The sequence below is a fragment of the Gopherus evgoodei genome, chromosome 14 (genome assembly GCF_007399415.2).
Source record: "Gopherus evgoodei ecotype Sinaloan lineage chromosome 14, rGopEvg1_v1.p, whole genome shotgun sequence".
In the NCBI taxonomy this organism is placed as follows: Eukaryota; Metazoa; Chordata; order Testudines; family Testudinidae; genus Gopherus; species Gopherus evgoodei.
Window position 1 is genome coordinate 32,341,019 of NC_044335.1, and position 14,861 is coordinate 32,355,879.

The 14,861-nt window shown below is 44.8% G+C and overlaps 2 protein-coding genes across 4 annotated transcripts in view; one reads left to right on the forward strand and one right to left on the reverse strand.

Moving 5' to 3' along the window:
- Positions 1-313: 313 nt before the first annotated feature.
- Positions 314-10,115, reverse strand: ROMO1 (reactive oxygen species modulator 1). The gene is made up of 3 exons (XM_030533412.1): positions 10,037-10,115; positions 1,874-2,004; positions 314-518 (listed from the first exon to the last, which is right to left on the reverse strand). The coding sequence occupies exons 2-3, from the start codon at positions 2,002-2,004 to the stop codon at positions 410-412; spliced, it is 240 nt and encodes a 79-aa protein (XP_030389272.1). The 5' UTR covers positions 10,037-10,115; the 3' UTR covers positions 314-409.
- An 85-nt stretch (positions 10,116-10,200) lies between these two features.
- Positions 10,201-14,861, forward strand: part of NFS1 (NFS1 cysteine desulfurase) — a 37,399-nt gene continuing 32,738 nt past the window's right edge. The window contains exons 1-4 of one of the 3 annotated variants that reach the window (XM_030532799.1): positions 10,201-10,256; positions 10,926-10,993; positions 12,449-12,565; positions 14,194-14,277. In XM_030532799.1, the coding sequence (XP_030388659.1) occupies positions 10,949-10,993; positions 12,449-12,565; positions 14,194-14,277 (246 nt within the window). In that variant the 5' untranslated portion in view covers positions 10,201-10,256; positions 10,926-10,948. The other 2 variants (XM_030532800.1, XM_030532801.1) reach the window with 2 other exon arrangements.

The window sequence follows — 14,861 nt, forward strand, 5'->3', positions numbered from 1 at the left end:
GATTCCAGAGGGGACCCAGAGGCAAGAGACCTAATGGTACAACAGCCAAGCCCAGGCTGAGAACCAGCTGACTTTTTGGGAAAGTAACAGCGTGGCACTCTCTTTGATCAGGTTTGCCTTATTCCTATAGAATTCCCTCTTCTCCACATGTGGAAAGAAAGGGGCACTGAGTTTTGTCTCTGCTGTGGGCTGTTGTGTCGTCATAAACACAGGCAGCGTGGAGTTCAGTAGAAAACAGTGCAGTTACAAGTTGTTGAGAGCGCACTAGCAGAGTCTTATATTGCACTTTATGATCTCAGTGGATTGAGCGTTCAACATTTTAGATACCCAAAGATTTTATTATATTACACAGGTGGAATGATTGAACAGGGGCATTAGTCTTCAGGTTAAAAAAATCCCATGCTCCAGGTTAGCAGCGGATTCCCATGCCAATGGCCATGAATGTCCCAAACGTGCCACCACTTTGCATCATGGTTTTGCCAACTCCACCCATCAGTTCTCGTCCTCTCATGCCAATCCTGAAAGAGAGAAAACAGTGCAAGATTCCACACAGGCTGACCAAGGCCATTCTACTGCTGAAGTGACAATCCATCCCTGACAGATTGGAAAGCATATTGGATTTTATCATTGGACATTCTGTATCAAGTGATTGGCAGGAGAGTTGGCTTAATTCACTTCTAGATACAGACAACATGCTTTTTAGGTTTTGGAGCAAGTGACTTCAGGGTGCATTGGATGAGTGGGAGAATGGATGCACTCCCTTGTGTCTGTGATCCATTGGAAGGATGGGGAGGGGCAGCTTGCTCCTTTGTGTCTGTGACATGTCCGTTATACAGGCTCAGGAGGAGAATTCACCACTCTGTGTATGGAGTGCCAGGGGTGGAGAGACTCTGGACCCTCTCTAGCTGCATGTGCTTGAGGCAGTGAGATTTACTACATTTAAAGGGACACTATCAACTGAAAATGAAGTGGGAACTTTTAAAGCCCCACTGAATCTTTGCTATAGCTGCATTTTTTTTTTCTGTTTGCAGGAGGCTGGACAATAAAAATAAGCGAAGTGATTTTCTCTCTCAGGTTCCTCCTGCTGCAATATCTGCATGGAAAGTTTAATTGTTTATAACTACTTGTGTGCATTTGGACTTTTAAAATGTGCTGGTTTATTTGCCATGAGTTTTATAAACATTTGGTTTTACATGAGTTAAATTTTGGGGCAGACTGAAGCAGCTAATATCTCTTTAACCAAGTCAGATAAAAAGAAATCTCTTACTGCTCCTTCACATCATCACGACTGCATTTCCTGCCAATATTGTGGTGCCTCTGAACAACATTCACCAGGAATTGAAAGGATCAATGGGAGGGATACGTGGGACTGTGTTGTGGTTTTGTTTTTTTTTAAAACAACTCACGGTTCTTGTTTCTCCCATTCAGTGTTGCCGTTGCCATTGCCATAGATCAGTGATGGCAGCGGATGAGAATTTTTGCTGTAACATACTAAAGAGCCCATCGGTCTACCAGTTCTTTATAATACTGCATGTCCAGAGAAAAACTGAACACCTCAGGATAACTGTTCTCAACGAATGAGTCATGGATATGCAATGAGAACAGGATGTAAAGACAACAGAAGATGCTGCCAGAGACCACATACAATCTCCAGTGCTAAGAGAAGAGCTCTTTGTATGTTTGTACACGGCAAGCAAAGACAGCTTGTCCAATTTCTAATTCTACACCTTGGACGCTCCAAATCTTCAACCTAGTTTAGAGCCACAGGTAGCATTCCATCTATGTTACGCAATGGAACAAGGTCTTTAGATCCCCTCCCTCTGTCCCAGTTTCTCCTAGGACTGACATTTACAATTAACTGAGTCCAACATACCTGAGGCAGGAAAATGTGCCAAACAGTGCCCCTGCTGCCATGCCAACAGCAAAGCCCATCATGAAGCCCATTTTCACTCTGTCAAAGCAGTTGGGCTGGGACTGTCCATATGGCCCCACAGTCACAGGCATCTGGAAAAGAAGCAAGACACTTAAAAAAGAACCCCCCCGCCACCACCACCACCGACCTACCACCTCCTCCTGCGGATGACAAGCTTCCTGCTGCCCAACTGGAGTGGACAGCAGCACTGTGAAGACACTACGTGCCTGAGGCCATGTCTACACTAGAGAGTTTACAGTGGCACAGCAGTACCAGTACAGCTAAGCTGCTGTAAGACCACTTGTGTAGCCGCCCTATGCCAACAGAAGAGAGCGCTCCCATTGGCATAGCGCTGTCCACAGTGGCGCTTCTGTCGGTGTAACCTGTGTCACTCAGAGGTGTGGCTTTTCCACATCCCTGAGCGACAGAAGTTACACCAACTAAAGCGGTATGGTAGACTTAGGCTATGTCTACACTGCACTTCCATTGAGTGACAAAGGTTTTAAGATGGGTGTGAAAAAACCACATCCCTAAATGACAAACGTTTTAATGATGAAAAGTGCCGGCGTGGACAGTGCTTCGTCAGTGGAGAAGCTATCGCCCCTTGTTGGGTGTGCTTTTATTTTGTCATCAGGAGAGCTCTCTCCTGGCAACAAAGGGCAGCTACGCTGCGCGCCTTACAAGGGCAAGGCTTTGACTGCCTGGCTGTGCTGCTGGAAGCTGTGCAATGTAGACATAGCCATGGCCTGAGTCTCATACAATTTAGGAGAGTACATGTGCAAATTGAGTATTTGAATGCAGATGTGACTAGCTAGTTCTCTGTGCAGCCACAGTAACTGCTCATTCAGCTACTACTTATTAGCACCTAAAAAGACTTTTCTATAGAAATTTGCTAGCAAAACACTGAGCAACCTGATTCCAGAGCCTCAGCTTTACTTTGTCGCTCCACCTTACAGTTCCCATTCCTAAACAGAGGACACACTGTCAGGGAACAGAGAAGGTTTGCACACCCTTGCATCCTGGCTCAATACTGGGAACAGACAAGAGCAAAAGGAGGACTGTCCTGATGATAGACTTGTTCTGCTCTCACACAAACCTTCACACCCCCATTAACAGTCACTATGGGTATGTCTGCACCTGAAACTTCAAAGCACTGCTGCGGGAATGCTCCCGTGGCAGCGCTTTGAAGTGGTCGTGTGCTCTCAGCGCTCCTGGTAATCCGCCTCCGCGAGGGGATTAGCTCTGAGCGCTGGGAGCCTGTCTACACTAGTGCTTTAAAGCACTCAGACTTGCTGCACTCGGGGGTGATTTTTCACCCCCCTGAGCCAGCAAGGCACAGTGCTATAAAATGTAAGTGTAGACAAGCCCTATATTTCTGACAAAGGACTTGAAGGGACTCCATTCAGTCTGAGAGAGAGCCTCTCCTTGATAAGCATTGCCTGGAGGGGTTGTTGAAAGCAAAAATCCTTCCCTCCCTGAACACACTGCATCCAAGGCACTCCCATACACCCTACTGGCTGATGCATGAAACAGCCGACTCCCAAATACCTAGGCTATTTGTATTATGTTGATTTTTTTCCCCCATGAAAAGATGGTCACCCATTCAGAGGAGGTGAGGGAAAAATCTGACAGGACTTCACTTTCTGTAACAAAGATTCACATTAATCCCCCTGTGCTCCATGCTGTATGCGAATTTCAGTACTTGCAAAAGGTGCTGTTGACAGCTCTGATGATTGTGGTTCTTTTATCCCCAGAACACAGTTTGGGCAATTGCAGTCAGGGTGGATAAAATTTTTTTTTTTTTAATTTAAATTGGATTTTTTTGATAGAATGCTTTTTGAAGAAAAAATCTATCTAAAGATAATTTTAATCAGGATACATTATAGCTCAAAGATGATATAATGGAATAGGGATTATAAATTCTAATTTTATAGTATGAGACAATATATTCATGCAATGTTTAAGAAAAGTTTTGTAAATGAGTTCCAATTGTTCCTGGATTAGGGACCCAATCTTATGGGGTTCCAAGGGCTTCTGAATAGATTATTTAGGTTAATCTTTCTATCTACCCAATGGGACTCCGTGCTCAGTCTAGAAGAAACCATCAAAGATGCTTAGGCCATGTCTACATCTAAAATTTTGCAGCGCTGGTTGTTACAGCTGTATAGGGCCAGCGCTGCAGAGTGGCCACACTTACAGCAACCAGCGCTGCAAGTGGTGTTAGATGTGGCCACACTGCAGCGCTGTTGGGCGGCTTCAAGGGGGGTTCGGAGAACGCGAGAGCAAACCGGGAAAGGAGACCAGCTTCGCCGCGGTTTGCTCTCGCGTTCCCCGAACCACCCTGCAAACCGCAGGGAAGGAGACCTGCTTGCTCGGGCGTTCGGGGAACGAGAGAGCAAACCGGGAAAGGAGACCAGCTTCGCCGCGGTTTGCTCTCGCGTTCCCCGAACCACCCTGCAAACCGCAGGGAAGGAGACCTGCTTGTTCGGGGAACGCGAGAGCAAACCAGGGAAGGAGACCAGCTTCGCCGCGGTTTGCTCTCGCGTTCCCCGAACCTCCCTGCAAACCGCAGGGAAGGAGACCTGCTTGCTCGGGGTTCGGGGAACGCGAGAGCAAACCAGGGAAGGAGACCAGCTTCGCCGCGGTTTGCTCTTGCGTTCCCCGAACCACTCTGCAAACCGCAGGGAAGGAGACCTGCTTGCTCGGGGAACGCGAGAGCAAACCAGGAAAGGAGACCAGCTTCGCCGCGGTTTGCTCTCGCGTTCCCGGAACCACCCAGCAAACCTCAGGGAAGGAGACCTGCTTGCTCGGGGTTCGGGGAACGCGAGAGCAAACCGGGAAAGGAGACCAGCTTCGCCGCGGTTTGCTCTCGCGTTCCCGGAACCACCCAGCAAACCTCAGGGAAGGAGACCTGCTTGCTCGGGGGTTCGGGGAACGCGAGAGCAAGCCGGGGAAGGAGACCAGCTTGATTACCAGAGGCTTCCTAAGGTATGCTGGGATACCTGCTTATTCCACGGAGGTCAAGAAAAGCGCTGGTAAGTGTCTATACTTGATTACCAGCGCTGGATCACCAGCGCTGGATCCTCTACACCAGAGACAAAACGGGAGTACAGCCAGCGCTGCAAACAGGGAGTTGCAGCGCTGGTGGTGCCCTGCAGATGTGTACACCGCCTAAGTTGCAGCGCTGTAACTCCCTCACCAGCGCTGCAACTTTCTGATGTAGACAAGCCCTTAGTTTTGCCATTCTCAAACTGTGGATTTGTGTCTCGAGAGTAACATGCTTCTAACAGCAAAAATATTTTTAGATAAATAATATACAGAGGTGAGAAAAACAGACCTCAACCCTATTGTCTCTCTGCAAATTTGTGTACACAGAGTCAGTCCCTTACCTCTCTCTAAAAGTGCAAAGTTTCAAAAAGTTCAAAGAACAGAAGATTGTTGGGGCGGAATAGATCTGGACAAGGAGAAGTCTGGAGACTCAATGTCAGAAGGGAGGGACAGGCAGTAGAAACAAAAGAGAAACTGAGCAGCATATTCCAGAAGTCTTGAGGACTTTCTGAGCATAGCCTTCATTGATTTGAGATCTACCATACCATTCTTTCACTAGAAGGGAAAATCTATAACGGCAGCAGGCTGTAAAAGAGAGCTAGTTTGGGAATATTTTAATGAAGTTCCTCTACCTGTGGGTAAGACAGGCATGCATGCAAAATGCAAACTGCAACACAGAAATGCAAGGCCAAATGAAACAACATCATGAGAAGTGTTCCTTCTCAGGAGAAATCTGCGCTGAAGATGATGAAAGGAAAATGTCTGAACATGCAGGATCTTCAGGTTGGTAAACTTTATTATTTCATACTTCTTTCTTAAGGACTGCCTGTCTTCCTTCTGAACCATTCTTGAACTCTCATGTTTGAGCAAAAAATATAGTTGTTACTCTATGGTACTTTCATTTTAGATGCAGTTGCGATAAAAATAAATAGCTGAAATAGGCAGATCTTCCTTTTACAATTTCACCTTTAAAGTAGAACGAGTGTCAGTGAATGCAATGAGTAATACTAAATGAGCAGTATGGTAATAATTAAATAACTGCATTGACTTATTTTGTTTAGGAGAATCCATCCTCAACATACAGGATTCTGAAGACTATCCACCTTCAAGATCACCATCATTTTCTATAGTTTCAGAGTTCTCTGCCAATTATAGTGTTTCAGTCACACCATGTATGTCACATAGCCACAGTATATCACCTGTAGCAAAAAGAAAAAAAATTTCCATCATCCAGAAACAACCACAGATAAATTTGTGATAAGAACCAGCAGATTACAAAAAGAGGTAATTGATGAAAACATTGCCCGGTTTGTTTATGCAACAAACTCTCCTTATGACTGAGAACCCACACTTCATTAGCATGGTTCAGTCATTAAGATCAGGATACAGTCCACCCAAAAGAGTAGATGTCGCAGGCAAATTGCTGCATAAAATGTATGAAAGAGAAACTGAGCAGTGTACAAAAGGTCTAGAAGGTGAAACTGTTAACCTGAGTCTTGATGGGTGCAGCAATGTCCACAATGATCATGTTGTATGTGCTTGTGTGAAGAAGGGAATGTCTTCCTTACAGAAACAATTGACACACCAGAAAATGTGCACACAGCAGAATACTTACAAGTAGCAGCAGTAAAAGCTATAAAAAAATTGTGAAAAAAAATTCAAATGTCTAGTACGCAGCCTGGTCACAGACAATGCTGCAAATGTATCCAGGATGAGAAGAAAGTATTTAGAAGAGTCCCGAGCTAATAACATACAGTTGCAGTGCTCATTTGATGCATCTCCTAGGCAAATACTTCAGTGTTCCAGAAATAAAGGCTAGTGTTGTTGAAATTGCAAAATACTTGCGTAACAACCACTTTGCAGCAGCTGCTCTGAAAAAAGTGGGAGGAACCAAGCTAACTCTCCCACAAGACGTGCGATGGAACTCGGTAGTGAACTGTTTTGAGCACTGTATCAAGAACTGGCCTAATCTGATGACAGTTTGTGAACAAAATTGTCAAAAAATAGATGGCACTATCACAAAGTTCTCAACATTGGACTTAGGAGAAATGTTGAACACATGCTGAGTACCCCGAAGCCTATTTCTGTAGCCTTGAACAAAATGCAGGGCAATAGCCGTTTTATTGCTGACTCTGCTGAAATTTGGAAGAAACTGAGTGAGATCTTAAAAAGAGAAATATGCAATGACAGAGTTAAATTACAAGCATTAGAAAAAAGAATGGGCCAAGCACTATCCCAGCTCATTTTCTTGCAAATATTCTCAATACTCGGTACCAGGGTCAAACTTTAACTGCTGAAGAAGAGGAACTGGCTATGGCATAGACATCCAGTAATAATCCCTCCATAATGCCAACTATAATAAACTTCAGCGCTAAGGGTGAACCATTCAAGAAATATATGTTTGCTGATGATGTTTTAAAGAAAGTCACCCCAGTGAACTGGTGGAAGTCACTTAAGCACTTGGATTCAAAGACTGTTGAAGTGATAATCTCACTTTTAACAGCAGTAGCTTCTTCTGCTGGTGTAGAAAGAATATTTTCTTCCTTTGGACTAATTCATTCCAAATTGAGAAATTGTTTGGGACCTGAAAAAGCAGGAAAGCTTGTTTTTCTTTTCCAGATTATGAACAAACAGAAAAATGAAGGTGAAGATGACAGAGTTAGCCGCAGAAGCCAATATTTTAAGTTTCTCATGTTGACATGGCTGACAAAGTCGATTTAATTTTGGGTTTTTTTTAATATTTCGTTTAAATATTTTAGTTAAAAACAATTTTAACAAAAACAAACCTGATTTTAAAACTACTTGAATGTTTAACTAAATTCAAAAATTCATATACTTGATTTGTTAAAATATTATGTTTGCTGCTGAAGAAAAAAAATCCCGAATACATAGTGTTGTTGTTTTAGTTAAATAAAATAATTTAAATGTCTGTCTGGTGATGTTCTCCTCCTGATACAGCATGGCAAGAAAATCCTCCAAATATTAATGATTAACCTGTTGTACTGGAGATCGTTCATTTCCCAATGACTTCATAAATATCTGCTTCAATTACCTTTGGTAAGTGAAATAACCAAACAATCATTTATTTTCTGATATAGCTGTAAAACTTATCTGAAAAGTTTTCAAAATGAATCACTTTAAAAATGTACAGTGTGTACCTTCTAAAATGAAACCTGCATCAATTTCTGAGTTGTGAAGAATAAGTATTAAGGTTATAACAACCAACAAGAACGCACTTTTATATAGGAATCCATGATTGTATTGAGTCTTCCTGACTAGTGATTTAAATCAAATCCACCCTGATTGCAGTGCAACATTCTCCACACTGCCCCACTGATATGCCGCTGCCTGCTGGAGAGACCACTTTTAAGAATTAGAGCTGAGTTCAGTTGCCATGCCTGTTCAATCTGTGGTGGTAGTGCATGTCCAATACAAACTGGACTAAGACTAATAACTCATTTCACATATAGCACTGGTCAGTCATCTGATGGTAATAACTTTCAGTTACTACCAACCTGAGGTGAAACTGAATGATGACTTGTGATTGAAAGGCTCTGTATCCCTTTTCTAATCTGCCAATGAGCCGTCCAGTCTCTCTAATACCTACATTTAATAGGTACTCAATTAAAGATGCATTTATTGGATTAGAGAGAATTTCTAATAGCTTGGACTTCCCCTGTCCAATACAGTGCAGACAAATGACATTTTGAAAAGGAGAGATAGGAAGGATTAAATAAAAGGCAGACTTTACAATGGGTTAGGATGTGCCAATGCACTGGAGCGGTCCAACATGATAGATGCAAAAACAAACACCTACTGCATAATTTTGGACTATTAACGATAAATAATAGTATTACTTAGCTCATATATTTAACAGGATGGTGAACAGCATAACAGATGTCTGGCATTAAAGACCCATCCAGACAACAAATTATAGTGCTTTAAAACTGCGTTAGCAAGCAGAATCTCAACCCCCCTTTTACATTTAGTAAAGATACAAATTAGCACCTTTAATTTGATTGGTCATGTTATAACCTGGGGGGAGCGTGCACTAGATGTAAAAGGAGATTTCAAATTATGTTAGCTAACCAGATTTGAAAAAGCATTTTCATCACCCAAATGGACACTAAGAAACTCTCCCTGCTCCTAGGACTCAAACACTCACACTTTGTCAGTGAAAATCAGAAATATTATATATTCATAATCTGTTACAAACTGGGCTCAGATTGTGACAAGATCATCCTCACAAACATCAGTCTAGGTTTTATACTTCTCAGTTCCTACAAAAAGTCATAAACTCTGTACATTCTGCATTCACAGTTGGCAGATACCTAGTAACCTCTGTCTATTGGCCAAATGTAAAACTGCCTCCTTCCGGATTATGCAGCAACCAAAACTGTTCATCTGAAGGCTGCAAAAAACTCCTTGAACTACCTGTTGCTTTTGAAACCGGTATTATTCTAACCAGGACAAGCATAGTCTCCGCGGCCAGAAAGCATTTTGCAGCCAGACGTTTTGTGCGATGCCCAGAACACAGAGTGTCCTTCTCTAACAAGTTTCAGCATATACATAAAACTGTCAGAGACTGGACATTTCTGAGCAGTTACGCTGTGACTAGCTTAGACCAGAGCAGAGAAGAGGCTGCTTCCATTTCCCTACGTTGTCCCAAGAGGCGCATGGTCAATAATCAAGACTAGGGAGAAATGTCATGAGCTAGAGGAGCAAGGAAGGAAAAACGCTTCTGGAGGGACAGGAGCCGGGACAGTTTAGCTCAGAGAGGAAACAATCGGAACAGCACAGGAGAGGCCCACCGCGATGTCCGCGCCCCGGAGGGAGCCAGGCCCCTGCTCGCCCTGTCACACAGCACAGGACTCGGAGGCTTTGGAGAGGCTGCGGCGGGCAGCCAGCGGAACTCACAGCCACGGGACATGGTGAGGCCTGGCGCCTGCACCGCGCGGAGCCGGGACCCCACGGCCGCGGGAGGCTCCATGGGCCCGGCTGAGCCCAGGCGCTCTGTGGCGCGCTCCCGCCCAGCCCAGCCCAGCCCACTCCTGGGGGCGCCAGGGGAGCCCTCACCTCGCTCCTCGGCTCTGGCCAGCACGCTCCAGTCCTCCGTCACTTCCGGCGCGCTGCGATGACGCCACGCGGGTCGGAGTGTAAGGGGAGGGGCTGTTTCCGGGCCTGGCTCTCGTGGGGATGTTGCTGCTGCTGCGGAGGGCGGCGGCGCTGCGGGGGGCCCCTGGGCTCGGGGGGCCGCCGGCCCGGCGGCTGTCGGAGGCGGCCCGGCGCCATGAGAGTGAGTGGGGAGTGTCCGTGCGTGGGGGAGCCCGCGGGGCTCGGGGCGGCGGTAAAGGCGCCGAGCCGTCGCGGGGAGCGGGGGTTGCCCGGACTGCTCGGGCTGGTGGGCACGGGAGAGGGGAGCCCATTGGGTATAGTGCTAACCTGGTCTCCGTTCCCCGCCCCCACAGACACCCGGAGCGCCCCTGGGCAAGTCTCTCCGTGCCTCACTTGTCACCTGTAACACGGGGATTAGCTCCCCCTCCCCCCGCGCGAGTGTTGTGACTGGATTGTCAGACGCAGCAGTGATGGCGGCCCTGGAAGCAGCTCAGACAGAAACGGGTGTTAAAGATTCAGCCCTTCTGATGTTTCTTTTCTTGTACGACATGCGGCCTGCTCCCCTGGGCTGGCTGGAAAGGCCACTTGCCAGAATGCAGGGAGAGGCCTTTTCCCCCATCCCAGCAGTACAGCTCCTGCCTGGTTCTCCTTTGGAGTCTCCAGTGTGGTGCATGTTCTCATTAGAAAGGTTCCATGCTCACTGTGGGTTCCCTGATTTCTTCTCCTGCGCCACTGTCAGCTCTGTTGTTGGAAAGTTTTGCCTTTCTCCTCTCCTTCGCATTTTGTCCTTACTTGTCCCTTGTGCTTGCTGGGCAGCTATCACTGCAGTGTATTTTTTTTCTCCCTCTAGAAAAAGGCCATGGTGAAGAATCCATGCTCCGGCCGTTGTATATGGATGTCCAGGCAACGACTCCTTTGGTTGGTAAAATGATGTGAACATACACTAGTGCCCTAGAATGAACCCTATAGTTGTAACCAGATGGGGTATGTGCATAATGGGTAAGGATAAGATATCATGGTTTCTATGACTTCCAAAGATCTCCGTGACATTGTCCGCCTTATCCCTGGGCCGAAGCTTGGGGCTGGGGGCGGATACAGACCCCTCCCACCACAGCAAGGCTTGGGCTCTCATCTCCCACCCACCAAGCTTCAGTCATCCCCCATCAGCTCCTCACCCCTATTATTTTTAGGAAAAGTCACAGATACGTCATGGGCTTCTGTGAATTTTTTTTGTTTATTGCCAGCAACCTGTCTATGATTATTACTAAAAATTACTGTGACAAAATCTTAACCTTAATGATGGGGAATGCAGACTTCAATTAGCAAATCAGAGTGCTCATGGGTAACTATGGGAAGAGCTGTATTCTTGCCAGAAGAATGATCAGCTTGTAATGAAGCCCAATCTCTTCTCTTCCTTATTTGTTCTTGATGTGTCGTTCCTTCCCATATTGAATCTATCTGTTAGCTTCCTTCTTTTACCTCATCAAACTGAAGCTTCTTGTTCTCATAACGTACATAATCTCATGCCCAATTACATCTTGTCTTTCCCCAGCACCCACTCCTTCTCACTGCAGTCTTCCCAAGGAACATTGAAAACATGGAGGGATTGAGAAGAGACTACCTTATTTGTGCTTAAAAGAAAGTCCAGTTGTTTACCCAGTTTAAGGCACTCACCCTCTTTGTTGTGGTCACTGTGCTGATAAGCATCTCCATTCGGTGGTTCACCAAACTAACTTTAGCGATGGTCTGCAAATAAAATTCTAACCTTGTACTTTAGTAACAGTTGAGAAGCAGGTGTTTCTCCAGAAGTCTCATCTTCTTCACTCCACTCATTTTATTACGACCAGGATACCTTTCATCAACACTTGTATATTGTGAGGTTTAATAATTAGAAATCTCTTTATATTCCTGGGGGAAACGTACAATAAATGTACCTTGAGGTGGTGGCTATTATCAAGTACAGTCTTGACATGTCATTTGAATTAAATAGATTCTGAAGTGATGAAGGGTCATCTTGGATAAAATGTAAAACTTCAAAATTCTGTTTTACATCATTTCCTGTGACCATAAGGGGGTTTTGTGTTTCTTTTGCATAGAAAGTCCTTGTTCCTATGAGACAGATTTCTGATTTAGTTCAAGGTTTGACTTGTAAGATTGCATTGGACTTTGTTGCAGGATATTATTAGCAAACGTTTGCCGGTCACCAGTTAGGTTAATACAGAGTGTATGTAAAATATTTTTGCATCCACAGTAGTTTGTAATAAGCTGGCTGCTGGTCTGGGATAAAGCAAAGCATAAGTATTGCAGGGGAAAGAAAGAGGGAGGAAAAACAGTTTTTTCTCTGCTTTTACAAAAGTGTCTCTTGTCTTCTAGGACCCCAGAGTTTTGGACAGCATGCTCCCTTATCTAATGCACTACTATGGCAACCCACATTCCAGGACTCATGCCTATGGCTGGGAGAGTGAGTCTGCTATGGAGCGAGCCAGGCAGGTGAGGCTTTTCAGCCCCACCACAGAACTTAAATAACTTTTCCTGTTCATAAACTAGTTGCTTAAAACATAAAAATAGCCCCTCAACCCCCATAATTCTGGTTTAGTTCCTAGGAGGTGAGACTTGGCAACTTGATCTCTAGCAACTTAGGAATTTACTATGTTAAGTATTGTTTGGCAAACTCAAAACAAAATACACACAGTAACTCCTCACTTAAAGTTGTAGTTATGTTCCTGAAAAATGCGACTTTAAGCGAAATGATGTTAAGCGAATCCAATTTCCCCATAAGAATTAATGTAAATGGAGCGGTTAAGTTCCAGGGAAATTTTTTTCCCCCAGACAAAAGACTGTCTATCTATATATATATATATGCCTTATTGCTGGATGGACTGAGCCCTCAAGGGTTAACATGTTGTTAATGTAGCCACACGCTCTACAAGGCAGCACAGATGGAGGGAGGGGAGACCGAAAGGCAGACAGAGAGAGAGACCTTGTGTGTGTGTGAGAGAGAGATACGCATTGCCCCTTTAAGTATGCTGACCCCATTCTAAGTACATTGCCTTTTTAAGTAGATCAGCAAGTTAAGACAGCAGCTGCTGCCAGCATGCTCCACCGTCCTGAGTCCTGTTGTGTGTCCCCCTGCTCTGTGGAGATGGGGTAAGCAGGGGGGAGGGGGATGCCCTGAAATTAGCTCCCCCCCCCCCCGCACAGCAAGCAGGAGGCTCTTGGGAGCAGCTCCAAGCCAGAGGGCGGGAGCAGCACATGGCAGTGTGGGGAGGGACAGCTGAACTGCTGGGCTATTGATAGCCTGCTGGGCAGCTGCCACACAGGGAACTTAGGGGAGCGGGGAACTGATATGGGGCTACCTGGTTTCAGGCCCCCACTAGCTAGCTCCTATGGGTTGCTCTTTCTGCAAGCAGTGGACAAAACAGGCGGCTGCCAGACAACATCATGAGGGAACATTGCACAACTTTAAACAAGCATGTTCTCTAGTTGATCAGCAATGTAACTAAACAACGTTAACCAGGATGACTTTAAGTGAGGAGTTACTGTATTTTATATTAAAACAATTTAAGTGGTGGCGACTTGGGTGTTGTTGGGGGAGGCTTTCCAGAGCTCCTCAGGGGTTTGAAAGTCCATGGAACTTGTCATGCTAAGTCCCTATGGCACCTGTGAAAATCTCCCCCTCAGGCATGTATTTGCCCTTGCACTGACTAGATGGTCTTCACATTTTAATACAACAAGCTGGGTGACTGGATTTTTGCTTTGGTGAGTTTTACATAAGTTAAAGTTTGGGTGTATTTTGGTTGCATATGGGATATATTGCGTATTGAATACACTGAATATTAGTTGCATATTTTGTTTTCCCATCCCTTCAGAAGGGTTTATGTTCACAACAAGTAGTAGTATTGCATACAAGTGACCTATGCAAATCCTCATCCACATTAAAAGAGGAAGTACATGTGTGTAATGCCATTTCTAAAGACAGTATCTATGATCCTGTCCAGGTTGGGCTAGTATTTGGGTAGAGGAGATGTTCTGGGAGATGCTGTACATATTTTCAGTGTGTGATGAACTCAATTTTCATGTTTTAAAATAGCAAATCATTTTTATTTCTTTTTAAACAGCAAGTTGCATCATTAATTGGAGCAGATCCTAGAGAGATTATTTTTACCAGTGGGGCGACAGAATCAAATAATTTAGCAATTAAGGTAAATGGCTTATATATACTAAATTACTTGGAAATCTGTAATGGTTTGGGGTTTAAGTCCTGTTGTCAGGTTGCCAATGATCCATCTGTGACTCTGAACGGTTAATAAATTGACAGTGATTTTAGTGGAAGGCTTGGTATTTTTGTTTTGTTACAGTCCCTAGTTTGACCAGCTTGTTCCATGAAGGAATGGACTGCCATGCCACAGTATACCTGGAGGGAGTGGTGGGCTAGTGCTGGCTTGATGGGCGGGAGCAGGCTGGCCATGACCCATGGTTTGGAGCAGGTGCAGTACTTTGCCTATTCCTTAAAATGAAGACATCTTTGAACTGTATTGAAACCCCCCACAATTAACCTAGCTGTTCCAGCAAATTCCTTTGGGCCTGAAATTTTCCATCTTTGGTGTTAAAGCAAAGGTGACTTTTTTCCCCTTCAAGCTTGAGGAAAATTAGTTTAGCTCTTTTTGATATATGCACATGGGGATTAAAAATCCATTTGTCCCAGATGAAGTTTTGTGCTCATGTAACTGAAATCTTGATCATAAAGACTGGCCAAAATCTTGATTATCAATCATTTTCCAAAGTT

Bases quoted from the DNA above. Each gene is read 5' to 3' on its own strand.
- ROMO1 (XM_030533412.1), bottom strand. From the start codon at position 2,004: ATGCCTGTGACTGTGGGGCCATATGGACAGTCCCAGCCCAACTGCTTT. The intron at 519-1,873 runs GTATGTTGGACT...TCTCTCTTTCAG, and splicing joins GGCACATTTTCCTGCCTCAG to GATTGGCATGAGAGGACGAG.